At 35.3% G+C, this 25,763-nt stretch overlaps 2 protein-coding genes across 2 annotated transcripts; both read right to left on the bottom strand.

Moving 5' to 3' along the window:
- Window positions 1-443: 443 nt before the first annotated feature.
- On the bottom strand, window positions 444-1,569 carry LOC125671109 (huntingtin-interacting protein K-like). The gene has a single exon (XM_048906576.2). It carries the CDS (start codon window positions 1,135-1,137, stop codon window positions 685-687), a length of 453 nt encoding a protein of 150 aa, XP_048762533.1. The 5' UTR covers window positions 1,138-1,569; the 3' UTR covers window positions 444-684.
- LOC125671100 (nephrocystin-4-like) lies at window positions 444-9,601 on the bottom strand. The gene is made up of 2 exons (XM_048906558.2): window positions 9,471-9,601; window positions 444-6,013 (listed from the first exon to the last, which is right to left on the bottom strand). The coding sequence occupies exon 2, from the start codon at window positions 5,998-6,000 to the stop codon at window positions 1,681-1,683; it is 4,320 nt and encodes a 1,439-aa protein (XP_048762515.1). The 5' UTR covers window positions 6,001-6,013; window positions 9,471-9,601; the 3' UTR covers window positions 444-1,680.
- Window positions 9,602-25,763: the final 16,162 nt, after the last annotated feature.

Raw genomic sequence — 25,763 nt, 5'->3', positions numbered from 1 at the left:
TATTTACATGTAGTTAATAATTATGTTTATTATTTTTGGAGTAATTTCTATTTAGTTTTATGGATATGTGCAGTATACACACTAGCTGGTGTAATTGAATTCCCAATTTTCAATGTGGAGTCCACTCTTACTCTCCCCCGCACATGTTTCGATATAAAAGCGGGAGCAAGTCAGATGAATCTCGGATTAGATATTAAATAGTGTACAGGCAACAATCGATTATGAAAAATAGAATCGATAATCGGAATCCGAAGAGCCAAAAATGGTCACAATCGATTGTCAGCGACAATCGTTTCATCATTATCTGCAAGTAATTCTTATATGCCCTGTTCGGGCTCTGAATTAGAAATAAATCTAGTTCTACTCAATACACATAAAAATTCCATTCCAAATTGCCCATCTTTGAGCTATATAGAAAAAACCATGACACACTAACCAGCACATACAGCATTTTCTAGCTTTATTTTGCATATTAATAAATAATAGAAGACAAGTCTACACATGAATAAATCACAATTTTAACAATTTATAATTGCGTGAATACATCTGTTTGAATGTTTGACCAGTCGTTTCAGAAATCTGCAACCTATAGTCACATCCTCCCGTGGTACATTAGTCTAGCTTTCACTAAAGAACAAATAATTTGAAGTGGAAAATAAAGAAAGAAAAAACGCTTCACACACATCAGTTCGTCAAAGCAACCAACGCCTCCACGACATCTCCGTTGTGTTCCCGTAATTTCCGTTCCGCAATTTGTCTTGTTATTTCCATTTCCGACACAATTAAGTCTACATCTTCTTTGTTTATCTTAACTTTTGCTAGCTCACGTTCCCTTTCCTGTTTCTTCGCCCTCTCTTTTGTTTTCCTGTCACTCATTGCTTTCATTGCGTCTCCGATACTTTGTGCTGATATTTCCTTTTCTTCAACATAGTCTGTAACTTTTTCAAGATCCCTTGCACCCGAATCGTGCTTTTTGGTCTTGATTTCATTGGCATCATCTTCCACTTCGATTTGAGCGTCATCTTCGTTGTTCGCCATGCTTGCGGAGCACCGGTACTGGACAAGTCGTTCCTTAGTATATTCCAAATCAAACGTAACAAAACAAAATTTCATGGAAAAATGTCGAACATTTAACATCTTTAAATATACTTAATAGCACATTTTTGATTTCTACATCTTTTACTATAAAATTCTTAATGAATAAATAAATCTACATCAACTATATTTTCAAAAAAAATTAAAAAAAAAAAAAAAAAATTAATAAAATAAATAAATAAATACATAAAATATACTACATAAAACATAAAATTAACAGTTTAAACATCGCTGAAGCACTAAACTTAAACATCAAAACATACCATTAAATATACATGTACTTTAAAAATAATACAAAACTATTTTAAACATCAATACCTAATACTCAATTTCTCATAAAATAATTCAATACAGAGTTTTTTCACAACTTTCCACATGAAGTAATAATGAAACAGAGGAACAGAAAATCTATCTTTTTTCCACAAATGAAATTTTATATCTATTGATTTAGTTCTATAAATTTTTCCTTAAATGCATCAACATTCATAGAGCTCTTCAGAAACTTATTTATAACATATGTACAATAACATGTAAAATGCCATAATATCAATAAACATGCTTAGAATCGAATATCATCAACATTCATTACATGTAAGTAGCAGTGATTTTGAAGGTTTCTTCATTTTTATCATCCTCATCATTAATGAATACCAGAATTTCAGCAACTCCTGGTTTCATCATGGGAATGAATTTCAATCCAATGGTATAGGTCTCCCCTCCCTCTACAATGAAATGGTTTTCTCTGAACTGCAGTAAATCCTCCCTGCTGGACAAGGTGTGATATTCTCTTCTGTGTGGATAAGGATTTGTGTAGGTGATTTTCTTGTTGCTCCCTTTTCCTCCACCTACTGGCAGCTGCAGTTCGAAGGCTCTAGAAATGCTTGGTGGCTGGCAGCTGACAGAGATGAGCCAAGTTCGGACCAACTGATGACACTCAACATCTATTACATTTAAATGGAACTGCTTGGTGCCTTCTTTCATTGGGCGAACTGCCACACTTAATTCATGAACGGCTCCGGCTGCTAATAAGAACTGCTCTGATGGATAGAGCTGCATTTCCCTTGGATTTGATGAGAAACTGCGGACTAGACGTGATGCTTGGGTACCTCTTAGGAGCAAATTAAACCTGCTGGTTTGACCTTCTACACATGAAACATCAACTTTCTGTAAGGCATGAATATAGAGCTGCCATACTTGTGCAGGACGAGTCAAGAAAGCATCAGAGTAAATGCAGACATAGAAGTGTTTTATTTGGGGCGATGCTGCCAAAGCTGCCTTTATGAAAACATCTACAGGTTCTCCACTCTGTGTGGGTTTGCACTCTGAAATCACATTACTGTCACTACATCGGACATAAAACTGCATTGTACCAGGTCCTCCCATCGAAGGCGTAGAAATGCTTAGTGAACCTGGTAGTCGAATAGACTTTTTAAAGAATGACTGTTCTGGGTGGTAGAATCGGAAGGTTTGATTTACTACATGAGGCTGAGGTTCGATTTTCAGGTGCAAAATTGAGACAGCTTTGCTGTCTTCTCCTTTGAAGAGTATTCTAGCATATCTTGTCTGCATTGGCTGGAGAGTTTTCTTTAAACTTTGATCCTTTTTGGGTTTATAGGGATCAGAAGGACCCTGCGGCTGTGCTGTGTGTTCCGCAGTGTAGCTTAGATATTTAAAAGGAATTTGAACAGTTTCTTTTGGACGAAGGAAAACCTGAGGGTATTGTGAGGAGCTGTCCTTGATGAACATATCCTCTTCAACCTGTGTCATTACATGATTAAGCTGCTTGAAATATCGCCACTCCCTAGCATCGGTAATTACCCTTAAATCGGAATCTTCATGTTCTATTGTGATAGTCTGTTGTACATTCAACGGGTTTTTAAGAACAAATTCGAAGAATTCTGATGTTCCAAAGGAAGGGTGAATGACATGTTCGGTTGAGATAGACTGGCTCAACATGTTCAAAATGCCATCTTTTTTTGTTTGTAGTCTATAAATCTCGAGAGTTTTGTAGTCCTTCATTCTCTCTTGTTTTTCTGTTTTAAAAGCCATAACTGTATTGAATTTGTTGTCGACACCTTGCTTCTGCCTCAATGCTTCCATTCGAGCCAATTTTCTCTTTTTCTCTGAATCTCCCTCCTGTGAACTTTCATCCTTTTCTGGTACCATCTGATCATTGTGGGTAGATAATAGCTGGGCAATTTCTTTATTTTTTTCTGCAATGTGGTGAGCACGGACAACTTTTTTCTTTGATGACAAACCTGACTTTGTGGTTATAGAAACCCCATCTAAACTTCCACCTGGATAAGAAATATTACCTGCTGTCTGAGAGATGATCACGTGGCTTTTGTTTTGTACAGTCAGTGGAGTTACAATCTGGGACTTGTGATCCACAACGTACCCCACATTAGCCATTCTAAAATGAAGCTTTCCATTTAGCCAGGTCTTGTAGCCAGGATATTGTGCCGAGTTGCCACTATCCATAACCCTGTTAGGCATCTCTTTATACTCTGTCTTCATTACATCTAGTTCAAATGTTGACTGAACAGCTTCGTGTCCATTTCTGCACAAGTATTTGAGATCCACTGCACACTGTCCAATCAAGAATAATGATTCTCCATCCCAAACATCTATATACAATACTTGCCGAGACAGATGTTGAAGAAACATATTTACTTCACCTGGTTTCATGTACGCTGGATCCATCATGTATTTCATTTGAAGACCTGCAGGTCCAGATTGATCTTTTTCCATTCTGTGAATGATATACGGCATGGACGTATTGTCAGATACCAACTCGTTTTTGGGTTTACTCAGCAAAACTCTTTCTGTTGTTACTTGAGGTAATCTGTAGAACTGGAAAGTGAAGAAAATTGTGTTCCCGTGGTCTGTAACATATTTCTCATCAGAGGATGACCTGTCAAAGGCAAGAAACTGGAAAACAATTTCATTACACTGCAAAGGATCTTGAATTTCTCTGTTCAAATCAACCTCCCACGCTTTCTGCACATCAATAACTTCTGGAGGCTCCCCATTCGCATCAAGAATAGCTGGGAAGTCAGTTGAGTACAACTTTGCGTATGCTGCTCGTGATAGCCCTTGTTGTCTGCTTGGTTGAGGTGGAAGTGCCATGATGGGTGCATGTAGAGGCTGGTAAGGTAGTTCTTTCATCTCTGGGCCAGACGGCACTGTACTTCGTGGTGTTTGCTGATATGCTGGACCATATCCATACATGGGTTGCTGTACAGGCATATAAGGATAACTGGGCTGTATATTTATGCTTGGTGTTGTCATCTGTTGCTGAAGTACACTTGAGTACATAGCAGCTGTCATCTCGGGTTGCAGAAGTGATTGCTGGGGAATTTGAGGAACAGAACCATTTCGCTTCCCTGATGGGGGTTTTCTACCTGTTGGAGTGTCCATTAGCATTGTCTCATCTGCTTCACTGTGCATAGAGGAGATAGAGCTTGGCTGAAGTAAGTGAGAAGTGGGCAGTGGTTCACTTATACCACTTCCTCTCCCCCACTGCAGTGTCATCATGCCACCAGCTACTCTGCTTGCTTGCAGGTTTTGCATTTTTGTGTTAGGCATCTTGAAGAGGAAATCATAGTCTGGGAATGTTGTTGGTCCTCCTTGCAGGGACACCTGAACTGTATTGTTTGCTTGTAAAACTGGATTCAAAACTCCCCATCTGACAGATACAGTTTGAGTGTGTCCCTTTGTAATACTTTGAGACAATCTTTTTTCTTCCTCAGATATTTTGTGTCCTACAACGTACTCTAATGTAAAAACGACAGCACACATGGGGTCGTCCAACACTTCATTTAGTTCTACTTTATTTTTCATTACAAGACATGTTGAAGCACTATCCGTGCCAGTTGCAGCTTTCTGTGAAGTATGAAATCTTTTGCTCCTACGGAGATTTGGACTACTTTGAGGTTTGAGGGTTTTTGTAACTTCATCATACACTTCCAAGTGCATTGTCTCTGGTTTCTCAAGGAAATTTAAACCATTATGAACTCCAACTATTAGTCTTCGTTCTAAAATGGATATGGAAGTACCAGCAAGTTTCTTGTTCTCTGTTCCCTCTCTATCTTTGTGCAGAGCCTCACAAAGTTCTTCATCAAACTTTTCAACAGTTGGATGTAGCTGAATGCGCAGATTATTTATTTGAATTGGTACTTGATTCAGTAACTTGGGTTTCTTTAATGAGTCAGTACTTTGGTTACTTCCATCCAACAGGCCTGGGATTGTGTCACTTCTTCCTACAAGGGTATTTTCAGGAATAAGGGACATAACTCCAAACATTGCTTTGTGTTTTGCAACTGTAAATGATAATGAACAGTCTGGAATTGGCTTCAGAAATTCATTGTCCTCTACTGGTTCATCCATAAAGAACAATGCTCTTGGGGTTCCATAATTGAGCTGGACTTTTTGCATCCCTTTTGATGATGCTTCTTTGATCAAAATTTCTTCATCAAAGATCCTCAAAACACTCCATCCACAAGATACTCGTTTTGGCTTGGCACTAGCTCCCTGTGTTATCGCAACAACCTCCACAACAGCAACAATATTTGCATTGTGAATAGATGTGTGGAAATAAAGACTTTCATTATATTTTAATTTAGGTCTTTTAGCTCCACCTCCTCCTTGTGGTGCCAAAATAGGTCCAACCCACTGGCTTCCAAAAAAGTGTCTGTAGGCTAAATCATAAAGGCTGACATAAACTTGATAATCTGGCTGCTTGTCAGAGTCAACTTTTCCAATCAGCCCCTCTATGGTGTTCAGAGTGATGTGCAGTGGTGTTGATATATCTGGTATCGAATGCTCCCTTTCAAATGCTGGAGGAAGCTGTGTAGTCTTGGAAAAAAACTCTTTCCATCTCTCACCCGAGCTAAATGCTGCCATCTTTTCTCTTAACCTTAAAATGGAAAAAAGGACCAGAAATTAGATACATACATGTTTATGGATCATTACCATCTTTCTCAATGATAAGTCAAGCAATCCATTGTAAAGTACATACTATGCAACACTTCAACTTATGATTTAGACGTGTATATTTTCACATGAAACTCGGAAAATCTATAAAGTGAGGGATGAACGTAATTTTAATTCTAGCATTCCCCCAACATTGTAAATGCTATGTATCTGTAGTGAAAATGCACATTCTGACTTTAAAGTAAGCCATCCTTACCAACACCAGTCCTATAAAGTTGGGTTCTAGGACTCAACCCTTCTGTATCTGTATGGGTATATTGAATGATCCAATGCTGGCATTTCATCAAGTGTTTGTTTTTGTGTACAATGTTTATATGAGTGAAGTTCCCATGAATTACCAGTATAATACTGGTAATATCTATTCTTGTCACAATTAATGTATATATTTCTCGATTATTGCTCCATAGAATAGGGTCTTTATCCTTTTCAATAGTTAAATATCTCAATGTGTTTCCATAGTATGCGAATAGTTCACCAGGTATTCATGTATATTTAAATTCCGTGCAGTTAGTGTTGGGTGCAGATGTGTTTATCTGCATTGATGTTTATGTATTTCATCTAGTAATAGTCATCAAATTTTAATACCTTGTGACCAGAGTCCACTACTTCTGAGGTAAGTTTACTTATTACTTCAATACTTTTACTCTACAATTATCCCTAAAATGGCCAACGTACAAAGTTCTTTACAATTTATATTAGTATTTACTGTGATAGTTCTTGCGAGTACACAGTACATTCATGCGCTATTTTATTTCAGATGTATATATATTTACCTAAACGTAAATGTACGGTGTACTGTTCATACCAGAGTATAGGGAAATGCCCAGAGTACGCAGTAAAATGCTATTTCGTAAAGTGTACTGTATATGCAGTAAAATGCAGCATGTAAAGTGTATAATCAGTAAAATGCAGTGTGTAAAGTGTATATGCAGTAAAATGCAGTGTGTAAAGTGTATATGCAGTAAAATGCAGTGTGTAAAGTGTATAAGCAGTAAAATGCAGTGTGTAAAGTGTATAAGCAGTAAAATGCAGTGTGTAAAGTGTATATGCAGTAAAATGCAGTGTGTAAAGTGTATATGCAGTAAAATGCAGTGTGTAATGTGTACATGCAGTAAAATGCTATAAAGTATAGTATATATAGTGAAGTATGCAGTAAAATGCAATGTGTAAAATGTGCGGCAGCAAAATGTAGTCTGTGTAAAGTGAAGCAAAGTAAGTGTTGTATGCGTATTGAATCAGTGTATCTGTATCTAAATCGTTTTTACAAATTTTATCGTTACAGATCCCTTCTTCATTTGACTCCTTTTTGAAGTACAGAAAAGGCTGATGAACATTTGTGTATATTTCGAATGTATTAAAACAGTATAAACCACAAAACACGTCTTGCTAGTTAATGTCTGGCGACCATCCTGTGACAATTCTATAGTTGTGTCTTTTGCCATCTCATGATAAGATACACTTTATACTCATTATAATATTTTAGTTCTCATAAGTGCACCTGTGATGCATTCCATTATTTACTAATTTTGCATACATGTACGGTAATGAGAAATTACATGTATTGACAAATTGTATTCACTGTTGGTGTGTAAATAAAAAAAAAATAGCCTTTTTCATTTAAGGAGGAACAACACACCTGAGAAATCTGATATGGATGGAAAGTGGAGAACATGTAAAATATTTAATATTTTGAAATTGAAAACTTTCAAATCTATCTCATTTAGTTCAATGTAATGCAGTTTTAGTAAAGAGTAATCTGAAAAAAATTAAACCCCTGCCAGACTTGAACCCATGACTTGCAGATCAGTAGTCAACATGTTAACCTACTGAGCTTCATTCAGCTTGGCAATTAGATTTAAAAGGGATATATACAAGTATTAGATATGTCAAGAAATTAGAGTTCCCCAGGTGGCAATTTTGTAACCAGGTTACAATAGGGAAAATATTTTAATCCAATTTAGCATATGAAACATATTTGTCTTGTAACTAGTGCTAAAAAGCTAGTAAATATCCGACCACCTATATTTTAAGGTTGTGAGAGTTACAGACCTTTCTCTCAACACCCACTTGTCATTAAATGCAGGGTTACAGGGGTTACGAGAGTTACAGACCTTTCTCATAACATCCACTTATCTTTAAATGCAGGGTTACAGGGGTTACGAGAGTTACAGACCTTTCTCATAACACTCACTTATCTTTAAATGCAGGGTTACAGACCTTTCTCATAACACTCACTTATCTTTAAATTCTGGGTTACAGGGGTTACAAGAGTTACAGACCTTTCTCATAACACCCACTTATCTTTAATTAAATGCAGGGTTACGAAGGTTATAGACCTTTCTCATAACACCCTCCTATCTTAAAATGCAGGGTTACAGACCATTGTTTCAACACGAGAGAAAGGTCTGTAACCTTTGTACCCCCTGTAACCCTGCATTTAAAGATAAGTGGGTGTTGAGAGGAAGGTCTGTAACCCTCATAACCCCTGTAACCCTGCATTTAACCTTGTAACCCTGTTTTCTAGTGTAACCCTCTTAACCCTGCATTTAACCTTGTAACCCTGTTTTCTAGTGTAACCCTGCATTTAACTTTGTAACTCTGTTTTCTAGTGTAACCCTTGTAACCCTGTATTTAACCTTGTAACCCTGTTTTCTAGTGTAACCCTTGTAACCCTGCATTTAACCTTGTAACCCTGTTTTCTAGAGTAACCACCTGGGGAAACTGCTCTGATTTTTGCCATATATGACAAGTATTGCTGATATTCATTTTTGCATTCTGGTGTTTCAAAAGAAAGTCGGCCACTATGACCATGTGTTATTTATCCTTAAGTGATGTTGATCTACATTCGTCATTCTCATTTTCAATTCAAAACATTTCATATTAAGGCATAAAATTAAATTCAAGCTGTGTTTCTGCTAACCCAAAACGCCATCATAAATTAGCCTAGCTATACCTCCTACTCTAGAAAATGTTTAATATATTGTTTAAAAGATTATCAAGGAAACGCTTTTTAGAAGTTTACACTATTTTAAACTATATTGAAGGTAATTCATATCAAAGCATATTTCAAAGTTAAGTTTGATAGAGTCTAGTGCAAAATGAGCCCTTCAACATGTTAATGCACCTGCAACTTAAATGGAAATTGTGATCAGAATGGTTTCTTTGTGTACTCTTAAAATGAAGTTTAAGGAAAGATGTAATTTATTTCATACCGACCTGCTATAATTTTGACTTGGATTTTAGCGTAAACACAACAATCTATATTTTGGTATTTTGCAGGCTTAATTTCAACCAAGTTCGAAAACAGACTCCCACTATTTCACGAATACATCACATTTTCACAACAGTTTAACCCCAGCATTACTTATTTTTGCCCTTACCTTCAGTTCTCTTAAAGGGAACCGCTATTTATTATTGTGCGCGGCTGTTTGTGTATATTTTCTGTCCAATATCGTCTTTTTCAATCGTTATGGCCGCCATGATGTAAACAAGTCCGATCCCGCTCGGTAATAGATAAGTCGGACAAGGAGTATTCGGTTTCCACGTACAGTAACTTCATAAGCGCATCTAGCGGAGTGGTGTAAGGGGTCAGGACCCTAAATATATATATTTCTACGCACATACAACATACAACAACAACAAAAACAACATAAGAATTAATGTTACATAGTTATTTGATATAGGATGTGACGAATCTCCATAGAATATATCAGTTTTGCGATGAAATGTTGATATTGCTTCTGGGGCTACATTCAGACCCCTCAACATAATTATTTACAATATTGACATTTTCCAGAGCTTCACTAAAGACACTATAGGACAGATATCATCAGGCAACATTCATCAATGTAATTTTAAATCTTACCAGAAACAAACTAGAATACAAACAAAATTATTGATAGGGGTGTTTTATGATAGCAGAAGAAAACAAACTAGAACACATAGAAAGATTGTGGATAAGGGGGTTCATCAGATAATGATATAGCAAACAAAGAAAAAAACTAGAACACAAAGAGAGATTGTGGATAAGAGGGTTCATCAGATAATGAAAGAGAAACAAAGAAACAAACTAGAACACACAGAGAGATTGTGGATAAGGGGATTCATCAGATAATGATGGAGCAAACAAAGAAACAAACTAGAACACAAAGACAGATTGTGGATAAGAAGGCTCATCAGATAATGAAAGAGCTAACAAAGAAACAAACTAGAACACACAGAAATATTGTGGATAAGAGGTTTCATCAGATTATGATAGAGCAAACAAAGAAACAAACTAGAACACAAATTGAGGTTGTGGATAAGAAGGTTCATCAGATAATGATAGAGCAAAGAAAGAAACAAACTATAACACAAAGAAAGATTGTGGATAAGGGGTTCATCAGATAATGATGGAGCAAACAAAGAAACAAACTAGAGCATAAAGTGAGATTGTGGATTAAGAATGTTCATTAGATATTGAAATAACAAACAAAGAAACAAAGTGGAACACAAAGAGAGATTGTGGATAAGAAGGTTCATCAGATAATGAAAGAGTAAACAAAGGAACAAACTACAACACAAAGTCAGATTGTGGATAACGGGGTTCATCAAATAATAAAAGAGCTAACAAAGAAACAAACTAGAAACACCCAGAAAGATTGTCGATAAAAAGGTTCATCGGATAATGAAAGAGCTAACAAAGAAACAAACTAAAACACAAAGAGAGATTTTGGATAAGGGGGTTCATCAGATAATGATATAGCAAACAAAGAAACAAACTAGAACACACAGAGAGATTGTGGATAAGAAGGTTCATCGGATAATGAAAGAGCTAACAAAGAAACAAACTAGAACACAAAGAGATATTGTGGATAAGGGGGTTCGTCAGATAATGAAAGAGCAAACAAAGAAACAAACTAGAACACAAAGAGATATTGTGGATAAGGGGGTTCGTCAGATAATGAAAGAGCAAACAAAGAAACAAACTAGAACACAAAGAGAGATTGTGATTAAGAAGGTTCATCAAATAATGAAAGAGGAAACAAAGAAATAAACTAGAATACAAAGAGAGAATGTGGATAAGGGGGTTCATCAGATAATGAAAGAGCTAACAAAGAAACAAACTAGAACACAAAGAGAGATTTTGGATAAGAGGGTTCATCAGATAATGATACAGCAAACAAAGAAACAAACTAGAACACACAGAGAGATTGTGGATTAAGCAGGACAAACGAAATATTTTTACTAATGAGAACAGTAATGAATGGTCGGACGAACAGTGACCCTTGGACGCATCAGAGGTGGGATATTCTTTCTTATATATACATACTTTATGATTAATAATGGTTTTGCTATTCCAACAAAATAACAACTATTGACCGAGTATTTATTTTTTGACGTAGGCCTAACCTTTTGGTAAAAGTTTGATGTCGCCGTCTTTTTTTTTTTTTTTTAAATAAACATGTGTAACAACGGTCATTGAAAATAGGCCTAATATTTCAATGCAGCGTTATTAAAATGTTCAACAGTTTTACAATGAAAAGTAGAAGTGTTTGTGTATTTGGATTTAATTCACGTGGTTTCTTTAAATCTGAGGGCGAGAGGAAATCCTGGAGCACTTTTGTAAGTTAGTTAGTAAAGCTGTTGAGATTTATTACATTCAATATGGCTCCAAAGAAAAGAGACTGTGCTTGTGAATGCTTGTTACCGCAGCATATCGAGGTACTTTCGATTAGGCCTGTCCAGTAGGCGGTTGATTCCTGGTTGATGATAATAGTGTGGACATCTCTTTGTTTTCTTATCGTAATATCTTTGAGTAGTTGTTGATAAGTTGACATTTTTATGATCGGTAACTTGCATCATATGTCAGTGGGGGCAATATCATTTTAATTTTGCTATAAAAGAAATTCTAAATAAATACAGAATAACAAGTTATATACGCTTTATTTCATGCATCGATATGCATCAACACAGGAAATATGTCATCCAAACGGGGACAGTGTCAAAAGTAGTTCGGACCAGAAGTGCTTTATCAAACGGGCTTTCATTTTATAATCCTCAAGCGTTACCTTTTTTAAGTTTTTGATCAATCAAAACTAATTTAAAATGAGGATTATAAAATGAAAGCGCTTGCGTTAAAATTTTAACTTTGTGTTTTGTTTATTTTATTTCTTTTAATATCTTATAACGGACATTCGTACCTGTTAGATCATTATGCCGACTTTTGAGAAATATGCCACCATAGTCGGCTTATACTAACAATTATTATCATAAGCCGACGCCGCAATTGTAATCATTTTGATTTTAACATCATTATAATGTCCTTTATTTAAACATAGACTAGCTAACATTGTTATCCCGTGGTAAACATATTACAACTAGATATAATATACAGAAATGGTTATACAATAGTACAATTAATATATAAAATGGCAAGAAATATATAGGCTTACATGCTTACAGAAGTAACATATCTAAAGGACAAAAAAAAAAAAAAAAAGGTGTTCGATTAAAAATAAATTTAAAAATAGATTTGAAGTTTGCTCCTACCGCGTGTTTAGATATTTTCGTGGGTAAATAGATTTAAAGTCCCATAAGTCTGCACAATTCTTAAAAGTATCTGATAAATTAGTCCATAAAATAGCAGATGATACGTTAAAGGATATTAAGAAGTATTCGTTTTATTTTTAGTACATAAAGATAATTACTAGTGCCCGTTTTGTAGACTTGATGTACATAAGAATGGTGTTAAGTTGTACAAGACTTTAACAAGAGGCCTATGGGCCACACTGTTTACCTGAATCACATTGGCACCTGTTGTTCTTCTGATTTTAAAAAGCTTTTTACCCTCTTTATTTCCACGAAATAAATTTACTCCACGTTATGACTTCGCCCCATGGGGTCATTACTCAACCGAACTTGGATCCACTCAACATAGGAATATTTCAATATCAATGTTACTAACACAACCTTGATGTTCTGGAGAAGATATTTCTCTATACATTCATGGATCATAGGAAATTTGATCCCCAATTCTAGCCCCACCCTAACTCCAGGGTCCATAACTTGTAGAAAACCCCCAACTTGAATCCATACAGCTTTGGAATTTTGTATATACTCATATGATTTAGCGTGGCCCTGTCACTTCTGATATGATTATTTGGAGAGACATCCTACACATATTTTCAATTAGATCTTTAAATCCATATCTTAATTTTAGCCCGACCTTAACCCCAGGAACCATGATTTAATAGCATATGAATCTGCATTGCGTTGGAGGCTTGCATATCAATATAACGAATCATTACCAGTGGTTCATGAGGAAATAATTTTTTTTTATATATATATACATGTATATATCTATTGGTTGAAATTGTGATTCTGTGATTCTGGGGAAGATGTCAAATATATGAAATTTTTTTTAGCTTTGAGTACTGTTTATTCTATTTCTTTTAATATGTATATATATATATATATATATATATATATATATATATATATATATATATATATATATATATATATTCCCATGTAAATATTTTGTGACCCCATCCTACCCTGGCATTTCACAAATTGAACAAACTTGAATCTGAACTTCATGAGGATGCAACTAATCATGCTTGTGTTGCTCTGTAGAAAAATATTTTAAGTGTTCCCCCTGTATATTCCCATATAAAACTATTCCGCTATTGTAACCCTATCCTATCCCACGCAACCATGATTTGAATCTACACCACATGAGGATGCTTGCATATCAACATGACTATGCATGGTCTTGCTGTTCTTGAGAAATATTTTTTTTTTTTTTTTTTTTTTTACATAGATCTATATCCTTTTCAAAAAGTTTAATCCCCTATTGTGGTTCCCACCCTACCTCTGGGGACCATGATGTGAAGAAATTTGAATCTACACTCATTAAGAATGCTTCCACATAAATTAGGTATTTTGTGGTCTAGCGGTCATTGAGAAGAAGACTTAAAAAAGATGCCACCATAATTTCACTATTTCTTATTATCTCTCCTTTGAAAAGGACGTAACCTTTCAATTGAGGAGCTTTGTATCCATTTTGCTACTTTATGACAAGTTTGGTTGAAATTGGCTCTGTGATTCTGGGGGAAGATATAAAAAATATGAAAAGTTTATAGATGGATGGACAGACAAATAGACAGACGGACGCCGGATAATGGCTGATCAGAAATGTTCACTTGAGCTTATAGGTCAGGTGAGCTAAAAAATGAGAGTATGAGTTTCCTATAAATGTCATACAATGTAGTCATGTAACGGCATTTATTGAAATCATTAGATTTTCCTAAAACATATTGTGTTATTTCATCTGCACACACACACGGAAGACACTTTAGGTAGTCGTTGACTAATAAAATGAAAAACAATGTGCCTAATATTGAACCCTGATGAATGCCGATATTGATTGGACTTTTATCATACTAAGTACCTTTTCATCGTACACATTGTTATTTCAAGATACACGTGTATGTCCTAAAACTAGTGAAAATACTTGGAACAAATAACGAGGGAAGATACACTGCCATTTGTGAAATAATACCTCATTCTTAATTGTATCGAATCTTATACAGGGTACATGTATACATTACATTCTTGGGCAAAAGTTGAGTTTTGAAATTTCTCTACAATTCTATCTAACTTTATAAGACATTTCAAGTGCTTCTTCTCATGCGTTTTGACCAACAACTGGGATATTAAATGGAGGCATTGTTAGATGAAAACAGTGCATATGCACGGTTGCCAAACACTTCGTGTCCGTTATGCGGAGGAGCGTGTCCATTTTGTTTGATATTCTCTTCCACCCGTTCTTTGCGGTCGTCGTTGTTTGAATAACACGCAGCATGAAAGCCATATGCACAGAGTTCGACAATTAACTGTACTACTTCAAAAATGGCCAAAATGGACAGACCAATCCAGAGACCAATAGCGCCACCAATATCTGATGCGAACTGTGCGGTCTGAAAAAGAAAGGTGTTGTAACCAAGCTTTCTTTATACGTTTCTAATAAGTTTGAATGAGATGCATACTTAATCAAAGAAATTAAATTATCACTTTACTGTAAGTTAAATAACGTATTATTTAATGCATATAAAGGTCGACCTAAAATTGTGAAGTACTTGGATTCTTTCGTCGGGTGTACATGTATATAGAAGTTTGTAATCAGGATTGCATCATTTTGTTATTTTATAGACGGTATTACCATTCTGAAAGTTTTTAGAAGTGGTTAAGAAAGCTACATTGGGGCAAGCCAATCAAGTTTGCAAACCTTCGAGCGAACAGATGAGGTCTTGCGTATTTTTACCGCGAAAATCAAATATCTGTGTATTGTTTGCTTTTTGGCAGATGAGCAAAATCGCATATATATAAAATATATACACGTAATTTCATTCATATAAATATCCCATGGGGATCCGGGTTAGAATAGGTCCTCAGTCGTAAGAGACGACTAAATGAGGCGGTCAAAGATCCCTCCCTGCTCAAAGGCCATAAGCGCCGAGCAGATGCCTAAATTTTACAGCCCTTCATCGGCAAGAATGACGTCTCCATATGATTGAAAAATTCTCGAGAGGGACGTTAAACAATATCAAATCAATCAATCATCCTTTTATGAATCAAAATAAAGTTCTAACATTCTATACTTCTTTTTAAATGATATCTAAAACGTCGGTCGAAGCATAAACCGTCACCGACTCTGGTATTTACATGTTTTCCAGAATCAAAATATGAATGCTTCCGAAGAGAAGTCGATGAAGGCTATGTCTCTCGATTTCTCTAAAGAGAATACTCGAACCCGTTCTTGGATTGCATTCTCAGCGTTCGGGATCGGCAGGAATTTATACTCGTGCGGAGAACACACTCCTTATGAGTCTTCGAACACGTCTTGCTGACCGAGATATTGGTTGGTGTTACTTGTGATCATTTATAAATAGATAGGGTCTATAGTCATTATATTCTCATTTTCACTGTTGCCTTGGATAACTTACTAGTATCAGCTCCTGGATACTTTGCAATTGGGCACTCAAAATGTGCAGAATATTCTAAAACATTTGAAAGAGAAGCGGTCGAAGATGATTATCTTTTTGTCCTGTATTTATTCTACGCATTTTAGAGAATAACGTAAATTGTTAATTTTGAACCGAACTACCTAGGACTTTAAAGAAATCCAAATTGTCATCTACAGATTTCAGAACTACCTATGCCATAGGTACACGGTGGCTGGTTTAGAATATGTGGAAAAGAGTTTTTTAAAATTCGAATTCGTACCCATGAAATTAATTTCGTTTCGATCTATTAAAATGCATATTCATATAAAAGACATTTAAGTGAAAGCAAACTGTAAGTTCCCAGTACACAAACGTAATTAAATGGAACTATACTCGAGGTAGCTAGCATACTTTGTTCCGAGGACTATTTTGTGTTACTTGACTTAAGTACATGTACCACGCAAGCATGCCAAGCAATCATTGTTGAGTTTGCCAATCAAGAACTTCTTTAGGAATTCTGTTGTTGGTGACACATGTAATACTGAAGAACAGGTTATTTCATTACTAGGGACAAATGCATGTATTAACGATATTCCTTGTCAAAAATGCATAGCTAGCATACTTTGTTCCGCGGGCAATAATCATTGGTGTCCCATTTGTGACAGCAAAGCAATTATGATACCAAGAGAGGTCTTGCCACAAGGAATACTCATGTAAAATATGAAAGCCCTATCAGTAAACATTCAAAAGTTAAGGCCTAGGTTTTTGTCTTTACCGAATGTAGGTCAATTTCCCAGGTAAATGTCTTGTATATAAACTCACAAAGGATATATGAAAAGCTTATCACTAATGATAGAAAATTATGACCGAAGTTTAAGGTTTTCAAAAGTAGATAAAACTTCAAGGTCAAGGTCATGAGGGAAAATAATTTGCTACCTTATGAAATGTTTTGTCAAAAGAAAATACATGAGTGAAATAGGAAAACCCTATCGGTAATCATTCAAAAGTTAGTGCCCAGGTTAAAGTTTTTAAAAAGTAAGTCAAACTCCAAGGTGAAAGTCACAATGTCAAAGATTCTGGTACCAAAATAAAGCTCTTGTCACAAACAATGCACATGTGAAATATGAAAGTCCTATGACCATTCAATCAAAAGTTATGGGTAGGTTAAAGTTTTTGCGGATAAACAGATAAACAGACAGACGGACGGACCAAAAACTATATGACTCCAAATATCCGATTACTGGGGCATAAATACATGAAATATCATTCGGAGATAAGGAACATAAAATGTGTTAGGATACATGTATCATACTGTATCCATTTAAAGTTTCATCCTATATCCACTTACTGAATGTATTGTGATGTGTAAAAAATAATCTATTTCTGTGGCAAACCCTTTCACTATTTATTCGAAAAATAACTTGCAGAGATATAGCTACAACAAATAGAGATATCTCTCTAGTGTAAAGAGATACCGCTCTTATTCAAAGAGATATCTTATTTTACGAATAAATAGTAAAAGGGCTTGCCATATATTTCACTTGTTTGATCGAAAAGTCATAAAGTTGAGCCAATATGGCGGAGCTTTAAATCAAATCTGATTAAAATCAGATCCTATGATCCGCTCACGTAGATCGATACACTAGTGTAGTTAAAATCCTATCCGTTAAATTTTCTTCAGGGGCAATTTCATTGGTTGATATAAAGGTTATGACCCCAAATGAGATGGTGGTGAACTGTATGAGCGGATCAAATGATCTAATCTTAATAATAAGATTGCGCAAACAGTGGTTTTCCATGACATCAAAGTCACTTGAATGCCATTGAAATTTTGTGTGCAGTACATGTATTTTTAAACTCGATATTGACACACGTTTCCTAAGCGGTCCCAAAGCGAGAAAAGGAGAACAATATCAATATGTCTTGCACACGAAGGTGGAAAGACATGATAAAAAGAATATTTCCATCATTTTATACTTGAACTTACTGCGTAGGGTATAGACGGCCATTGTCGGATACTTTTGGACAAGTCATATAGTTGTTCACTAAAGCAAGAAAAGTAAAATTTGATTAACAAGCACCAGCGTGTGTAGCTGCAGAACTGTAGCTCTCTACAGGGAATGGACACTAGAACTACATACCCACCCGTTATATTATGTACTGCGCGACTTTTCCCGATGTTGTATCTCAATATCTTACATCGCCGCCCAAGATTTTAATGTCAAAGACTTCCTTACGTATAGTACTTCAAACAGTTATCAAAGTCCCATTCGAGTTGAAAACTCAAGATTAATTCAGGATAACAAAAGAAAAGACCGATAGAGGGAGAGCTATTTCCCGGAAGAAGTTACATCGATATATAACCTTCATTGGTTTATATTTTGTTTGTTTGTTTTTGTCTTTTTTGCCGTGTATATATGTTTGAATTTTTCAAACTTACAATTTCAACCTCAAATTTATTAATTGCGATGCTGAAATGAACCTTCCACGCTGACCTAAACAATGTCTTCCCTATTTTAGCAATGATTTTGGTATGAATTTTGAACTATTATGTCCGTCAGGGCAAGCCTGTCTCTAAATGAAATTAGGATATTTTGATGAGTTGCATTCTTATGAACAATTTGATTTAAGGACACCCCTGCCCTGGGATCTAAATTCACATAAAAGAAAACTTTAGAAAAATTAGGGAACCTGTCTTTTTTAACGACAACCTGGTTTATATCTATACCCTCAGATTTTAACTTTTGTGTAAATCAGTAAGCTCCACAGCTGTGACTGTAGGCCGATGTTCCATTTTGTCCTGGTTCGAATGCAAGGTGAAGATAACGAACAGTGATCAATCTCATAACTCCTACAAGCAATACAAAATAGATAGTTGGGCAAACACGGACCCCTGGACACACCAGAGGTGGGATCAGGTGCCTAGGAGGAGTAAGCATCCCCTGTTGACCGGTCACACCCGCTGTGAGCCCCATATCCCGATCAGGCAATTAAACGGAGCCATCCGCAGCCAAAATCAGTGTGCCAAGAACGGCTTAACAATCGGTATGAAACACGTCAGACAGTATTTGACCCAATGCCAGTCCATGCGACATTTTTATTTTTGATTTAGACTTTTCAACCACTTTCGGAAAAAAATTAAATGAACAATTGTATATCTTTCTTCAATGATCTGGTTAAAATGCATGTCCATTTTTCATATAAAAGGCAAATATGTGAAAGCAAATTGTAAATTCTTTGTACACAAACGCAATCAAATGGAATTATATCTCGAGATAGCAGACTTTGTTCCGAGGACAATAATCATTCTGTGGTGCTCGACTTAGTGCATGTGCTACATATAGAAGCATGCCAAACAAACAGTTGCTGTGTTTGCCATTCAAGAACTTCTTTGAGAAAGAGTTCTGTTGTTGGAGATAATATTTGCAGTGTCTAGATATAGACCATCTTATACTTTATCCACCTACGTGTTCTTATTTTTCATCTTCTTTCAACTATAGTCCAGTTGGACATGTCATTACTGGTGAAGTTGATATACAATGTAGTTGAAAATGAGGACCTCAAATCACTTATTTTAAAAGGTTCAAAATAAAGAGAACCTCGGTCTTTCCATTGGCGAAAGAACTTCATCTCTATCATGAATTCTGTCGAGGATTATGCCAGATGATGGATCAAATATGAAAAAAGAACTTGATGATTGTCAGAATGGATTAAAAGTATAAGAGGAATATCAAAATCCTGCATTAGATACATCTAAACAAACGTACGTACCATCTATGCTTCTGTGTTTAGTAAACCAGAAGCGATAAAAGAATTAGATAGGTTACATGAGGATTATGTTTTACTTCCAGCTGACAAAGCTTGTAACAACATTGTCTTTGTTTGTAAGGTCCATTATTATAACTGTATTTTAAAAACGAACTTGGCATTAATTTTACTTTTGGCAATCGTACTTCTACTCCAATCCCTTTCAAAAGATGAAATTCTTCAAAACCATGCTTCCGTTTTAGACACATTTAATATCCCAGTCAATGGGTTGGATGAATATGAGTTACCGTACCTACATGTATACTGGATTCCTAAACTTCATAAAAACCCTTACAGACAACGATACATTGTTGGATCCAGTAAATGTTCTACCAAGCCCTATCTACTTCAAACGTACCGTACGACTACATCTGCCAGAAGTGGTGTAAATCAAATGTAGATTCTAAAAAATTCTAAAGAACTTTTAGTAAATTTGAAATCGCAAAACTTTTCTCAAATCAACATCAAAACATATGGCTTTTCAACATTTTATACGACCATTCCTCACGATAAATTAAAGACAGGACTTTCTGACATCATAGACAGTTGCTTCTTCAACAAAAATGGAAAACGGAAATATTCATATCTAGTGATCAGTCATCCAAAAAATTACTTTGTTAAACACCAATCTGATTCCACGCACAAGTATTCTGATGTTGAAATAAAAAATATGCTAGAGTTCTTCATTGACAATATCTTCGTAGTCTTTGGTGATTAGGTCTTCCAACAGTCTGCTAGAATTCCCATGGGATAAATTGTGCTCCTTTGTTAACTGACATGTTTTTATATTCTTATGAAGCAGAATTTATTCAAAAACTTCTATGTGAGAGGAAAAAACATCTTGCTGTGGCCTTCAATTCTACATTTAGATAAATTGACGACATATTATCTATTAACAATAATAATTTTCATTCATATGTCGATTCGATATACCCATGAACTCTAAATAAAGGACATCACAGAGTCGTTCACTTCTGCTTCATACTTAGATATTTTATTGGAAATAGATATTAAGTTATTAACGGCAAACTAACAACTCAACTTTAAGACAAACGGCATGATTTCAGCTTCTCCATTGTCAACTTCCCATATTTATGTAGCAGTATTCCATTATCACCTGAATATGGTGTTTAAATATCTCTCAACTGATTCGATACGCAAGAGCTTGTTCTGCGTATGGTCTTTTTTTTTAAAATCGAGACAGGCTACTGACAGACAAGTTGATGGTACAGGGGTTTCAACAGTCTCGTTTAAAGTAATCATTTTTCAAATTCTATGGTCGTTATAATGATCTAGTTTGCCAATACAACATATCATTGAATCAGATGCTGTCTGACGTGTTTCATACTGATTGTTAGGCCGTTCTTGGCACACTGATTTTGACTACGGATAACATCGTTTACCTAATCAAGTTATAGGGCTCACGGCGGGTGTGGCCGGTCGGAGAGAGAGAGAGATAGAGAGAGAGAGAGAGAGAAGAGAGAGATTGATTTTCGCGAGTATTTGACTTTCTAGGCTGTTATTACACTGTTTCATGAGTTTCCTTTCCTTTGTATTTTTTAATCGATGGCGTGTTTCATATGTATTCATAAAGCATAAATAGGAATGTCATCTGGTGCTAGCTGATCACTGATTACTATATCATTAAATAACTCATACTCCTTGAAATTCATCAAGTCAATCATTATCACATGGCACATAGTGGAGCAGCTCATTGGACGAATAGGGCTTGTGCTAATTAGCTCCTTAGAAAACACTTTGATCAGCAAGCCAAAAACAATTTGAATTTGTGTTTGAATCAAAGTAGGTCCAAAATTAATGTGTATCTGTTTAAATCAGAGTACTTCCAATATCAATATCTAAATCAGAGTATATCGAATATCAATATCTAAATAAGAGTATTCCCAATATCAATGTTTAAATCAGAGGATATCCAATATCAATATCTAAATCAGAGGATATCCAATATCAATGTCTAAATCAGAGTACATCCAATATCAATGTCTAAATCAGATTATATCCAATATCAATAATTTAAATCAGAGTACATCCAATATCAATATCTAAATCAGAGTACATCCAATATCAATGTCTAAATCAGAGTATATCCAATATCAATGTTTAAATCAGAGGATATCCAATATCAATATCTAAATCAGAGGATATCCAATATCAATGTCTAAATCAGAGTACATCCAATATCAATGTCTAAATCAGATTATATCCAATATCAATAATTTAAATCAGAATACATCCAATATCAATATCTAAATCAGAGTACATCCAATATCAATGTCTAAATCAGAGTATATCCAATATCAATGTTTAAATCAGAGTATATCCAATATCAATATCAAAATCAGAGTATATCCAATATCAATATCTAAATCAGAGTATATCCAACATCAATATCTAAATCAGAGTACATCCAATATCAATATCTAGATCAGAGTATATCCAATATCAATATCTAAATCAGAGTATATCCAATATCAATATTTAAATCAGAGTACGTCCAATACGAATTTTTACCTGTCTAAATCAAGGTAGATCTTGGTGAAGTTAGCTCCGAATTCGTGCAGCTCCGAGGTGTCAGCATTACGCTTCAAGCCAATTTGATAAAATTCAAAGAAATTATTTATATCGTAAACACATATCTTAAAAGGCCATACATTGCAGACAGGGGTTGTAATTAAAAATCATGTAGCATACTGGGTGGACTGTGAATTAAAAAAACCTGCTTTGACATTTAAGGAAATTTACTTGGCGCCGTGCTTATTTCTATTCACTTTACCTTTTTTCGACCAGGAGGTGGTTGTCCAGGCCCTGGGGGACCAGGAGGCCCTCCACCGGGCTACAAGAAATGAAAAATTATCATTACAGACACTAAATATGTCTTAAGGAGGTATGCTACACCAGAGAGATTTGATATGGATGAAAAGTGGGGGATATGTACAACAATATTTCGAAACTTAAAAGTTCCAAATTTACTTTATTTGGTCAAAAAATACAGTTTTAGTTGAAAGCAAGCTCAGGAAAATTAAAAACCCCTCCTGGACTCGAACACGCGATCTACAATTCATTAGTCGACGTGCTAACCTACTGAGCTACTCAGCTAGGCAAGAATTGTGCAAATGAATAGACAAATATTGTTGATATTTATATTTTCCACCATGTTTTAAAAGGAAGTCAGCCATTATGACGATGTACAGTACCTCCTTAAATGCATTTTTGAGCTGTTCAAACCATGTTATATATTGATTGATAAACTACGACAAAAGAAAACTTGGCCGATTATTACGATAATCTTGTATAATGCCATTCTTTGAAATCAGTTTAGAAATTGTATGAAAATAAAGTTACCGCATGTTTCTTGAAAGCGTGAATGTAGTTTACATAGCTGCATTGTCATTTTGTATATACATTGCGCTTGCATTATGATATACTGTATAGCTTACGAAGAGGAGGGGGTTAGTTAATAAATATTACGAAAAGCGATCAAACATGAGTATGAACAGTTGTAAGTCGTGTTTTAATTTGTATAAAGTTAAAACAAATCGTAAGATATAACCATCAGTTGCAAATATTTTATTTTTGTAAAATGTCCGTAGCTCTTCTACATTTTAAGATTAAGTCTATAAATTTCAATTTTTTGCAAAACGATGACCTGGATTTTTTTTTTTTTAAAGTGTTAGTACTTGCCAAGTTCTTCATGGGATCAGCAGAGTCTATCAACTCCTTCATAGCCCGGGAGTTTGTTGATATATGTTCTCTTTTAATAACGTTAATATTGCAGATGGTCACTGCGGGAAGGTGAAGTTTGCTGAAACCCAAGGAAAGTTTAGTTTGCACAGGAAGCTCCATGAAATGAGTAATCAGGTAGATGAGATCCAACCCATGGCAGTCAACAGAAGGACGGACCAAATAGTCTTGGAATACCATCTTTGGGAAGAATTTATGTAACCAACTCCTTACATGGCAGTTTTGTCCGCAAAACGGCGAAAGATTTTCCCAAGGGATTTTCTTTAATCTATGGTTTCGTTGTTTTCGCTGTCCTGAATGATGGAATCATAACGCTAGTTATTGATTAATGGTTGTGAGAAAATGCTGTCATGGTTGATTTTCTTGGTATTTTTTAAGTTATCCCCCCCCCCAATTAGATCTTGAAAAATATTTTGCTGTATTGTAAATCATGTGTTTACGAAAATATTATCATTAATGTATTTTTTGTTGTTGGTAAACTCATGTAAATCTGTGGACCAATTCCGTGGAATATGATTATTCCTATTGTCATGAAGTTGCCCAGATGAAGGGAAGAGTACTAGAAATTATTTTCTGAAACCAACCTTTTCTCCAATTTCCGCAGTATCAGGTAAACGAATCCTATGTTCATATTGTGAGGGCTGATAAAACCAATAGGTAGGCGAGAAGGCGTACGCATGGTGCCTCCCCGGGTATCCCATGGGAAGGGGCGTCGCGTCTTGGAATACTGGAGACCTGGGCTCCCGGTGCACTCGTTTTCTTTCCGACAAATTCATGCTTCGTTCTTTACCCCCGGCTCATATAATGCGCTTGATGTTCGTATGTCCACCTTTTAAATAATCGTGAATAATTAAACAGTGCATGTATATACGTGTGTTTAGCAAAAAAGCTTTCAATGATTATTTTCTTTTGCCGGTAAAGTACAGGTTTGATCAATACACTACACCCTTTAGGTGTTGAGAAGTACATTAATGGGTATTAGAACTGTTCACGGTTTTTGCACTTGAAATTAATATGAGAGTTTTTAGTGATAATTATAATCTTGTAAATATAATTTGCTTATGTGCAATTCAAATAATTTTATAATGATACTTTTTCTGAAATAAAATTATCAAGACCGGTAATTGTTTGTTACTACTCTAAATTCCATTTTAGCTTCTCATCTATTATCATTTATCAAAATATAAATTCTATTTTTAAAGGACTCCTGAGAGTTTTCATGAGTTAATTTGATAAACGGTCATGCATGAATAAAAAAAGTGATCAATCTCATTAATTCTGCAAAGAATACAAAATTAAAAGGGCAAACACGGACTCATCGACATACCAGAATTGGTAGTATCATAAATATAAATCGGAAAGTGCCAAATTGCATACATGAAAAAATATGTCACATTGAAATGCTAAATATCTATCACTTGATGTCTTAATATTTACATCTGTGTTTTGTGATTTCTTTTGTCATGAAAAGTACGTATACCAAATAAATAAATATGTACGAGTACCAAGCAAGTGAGACGAGTTATCTCTGCCCTTTGTCTTGGCATCATAGTATTACGAGGCTTGCTGTACATGTACATTTAATTACATTTAGCAGTTTTTTCCTTATCAATTCTGTTGGCAATAACTTTACACAATACCAAACCACTAACCGGGTGGGCTACATTTTGACTGCACGCAATTAATGTACACAATAATCGTTAATTGAATTGCTGCTCGCTTCAAATGAATTGGTGATATCTTCAAATAATTAAAGATATCTTCATTTACGTGTATTTGAATATATATTAATTTGGCGCTCCATACACTTGAACCCAAAAGAAACAGCTTTCCCGCCAATCAAAAATCACCCGCACACCTGTGTGTTGATGATAAAATAAACATCAGGTGATTTTGCTGTTAATATGGGGGCGACCATCTTCCCCCAATAATAACAACAAAACCACACTCATTGTTTAAATAGCCGCATCATATGAAATTCATTTCAAAATTAAGGATTATCTCCCTAATGCATAGATCTTATCGTTGGACGAATTTGGCTCCAGTTTTTGGCACTCTAGTTTTCCTTTTAGCTCTTACAAGTTTATTGTTATTTCAAATTTCCAAAATTTCGGC

The sequence above is a fragment of the Ostrea edulis genome, chromosome 4 (assembly GCF_947568905.1).
Source record: "Ostrea edulis chromosome 4, xbOstEdul1.1, whole genome shotgun sequence".
In the NCBI taxonomy this organism is placed as follows: domain Eukaryota; kingdom Metazoa; phylum Mollusca; class Bivalvia; order Ostreida; family Ostreidae; genus Ostrea; species Ostrea edulis.
The sequence above is the reverse complement of the archived record's forward strand: the minus strand, read 5'-3'. Positions and strand labels throughout refer to the sequence as shown.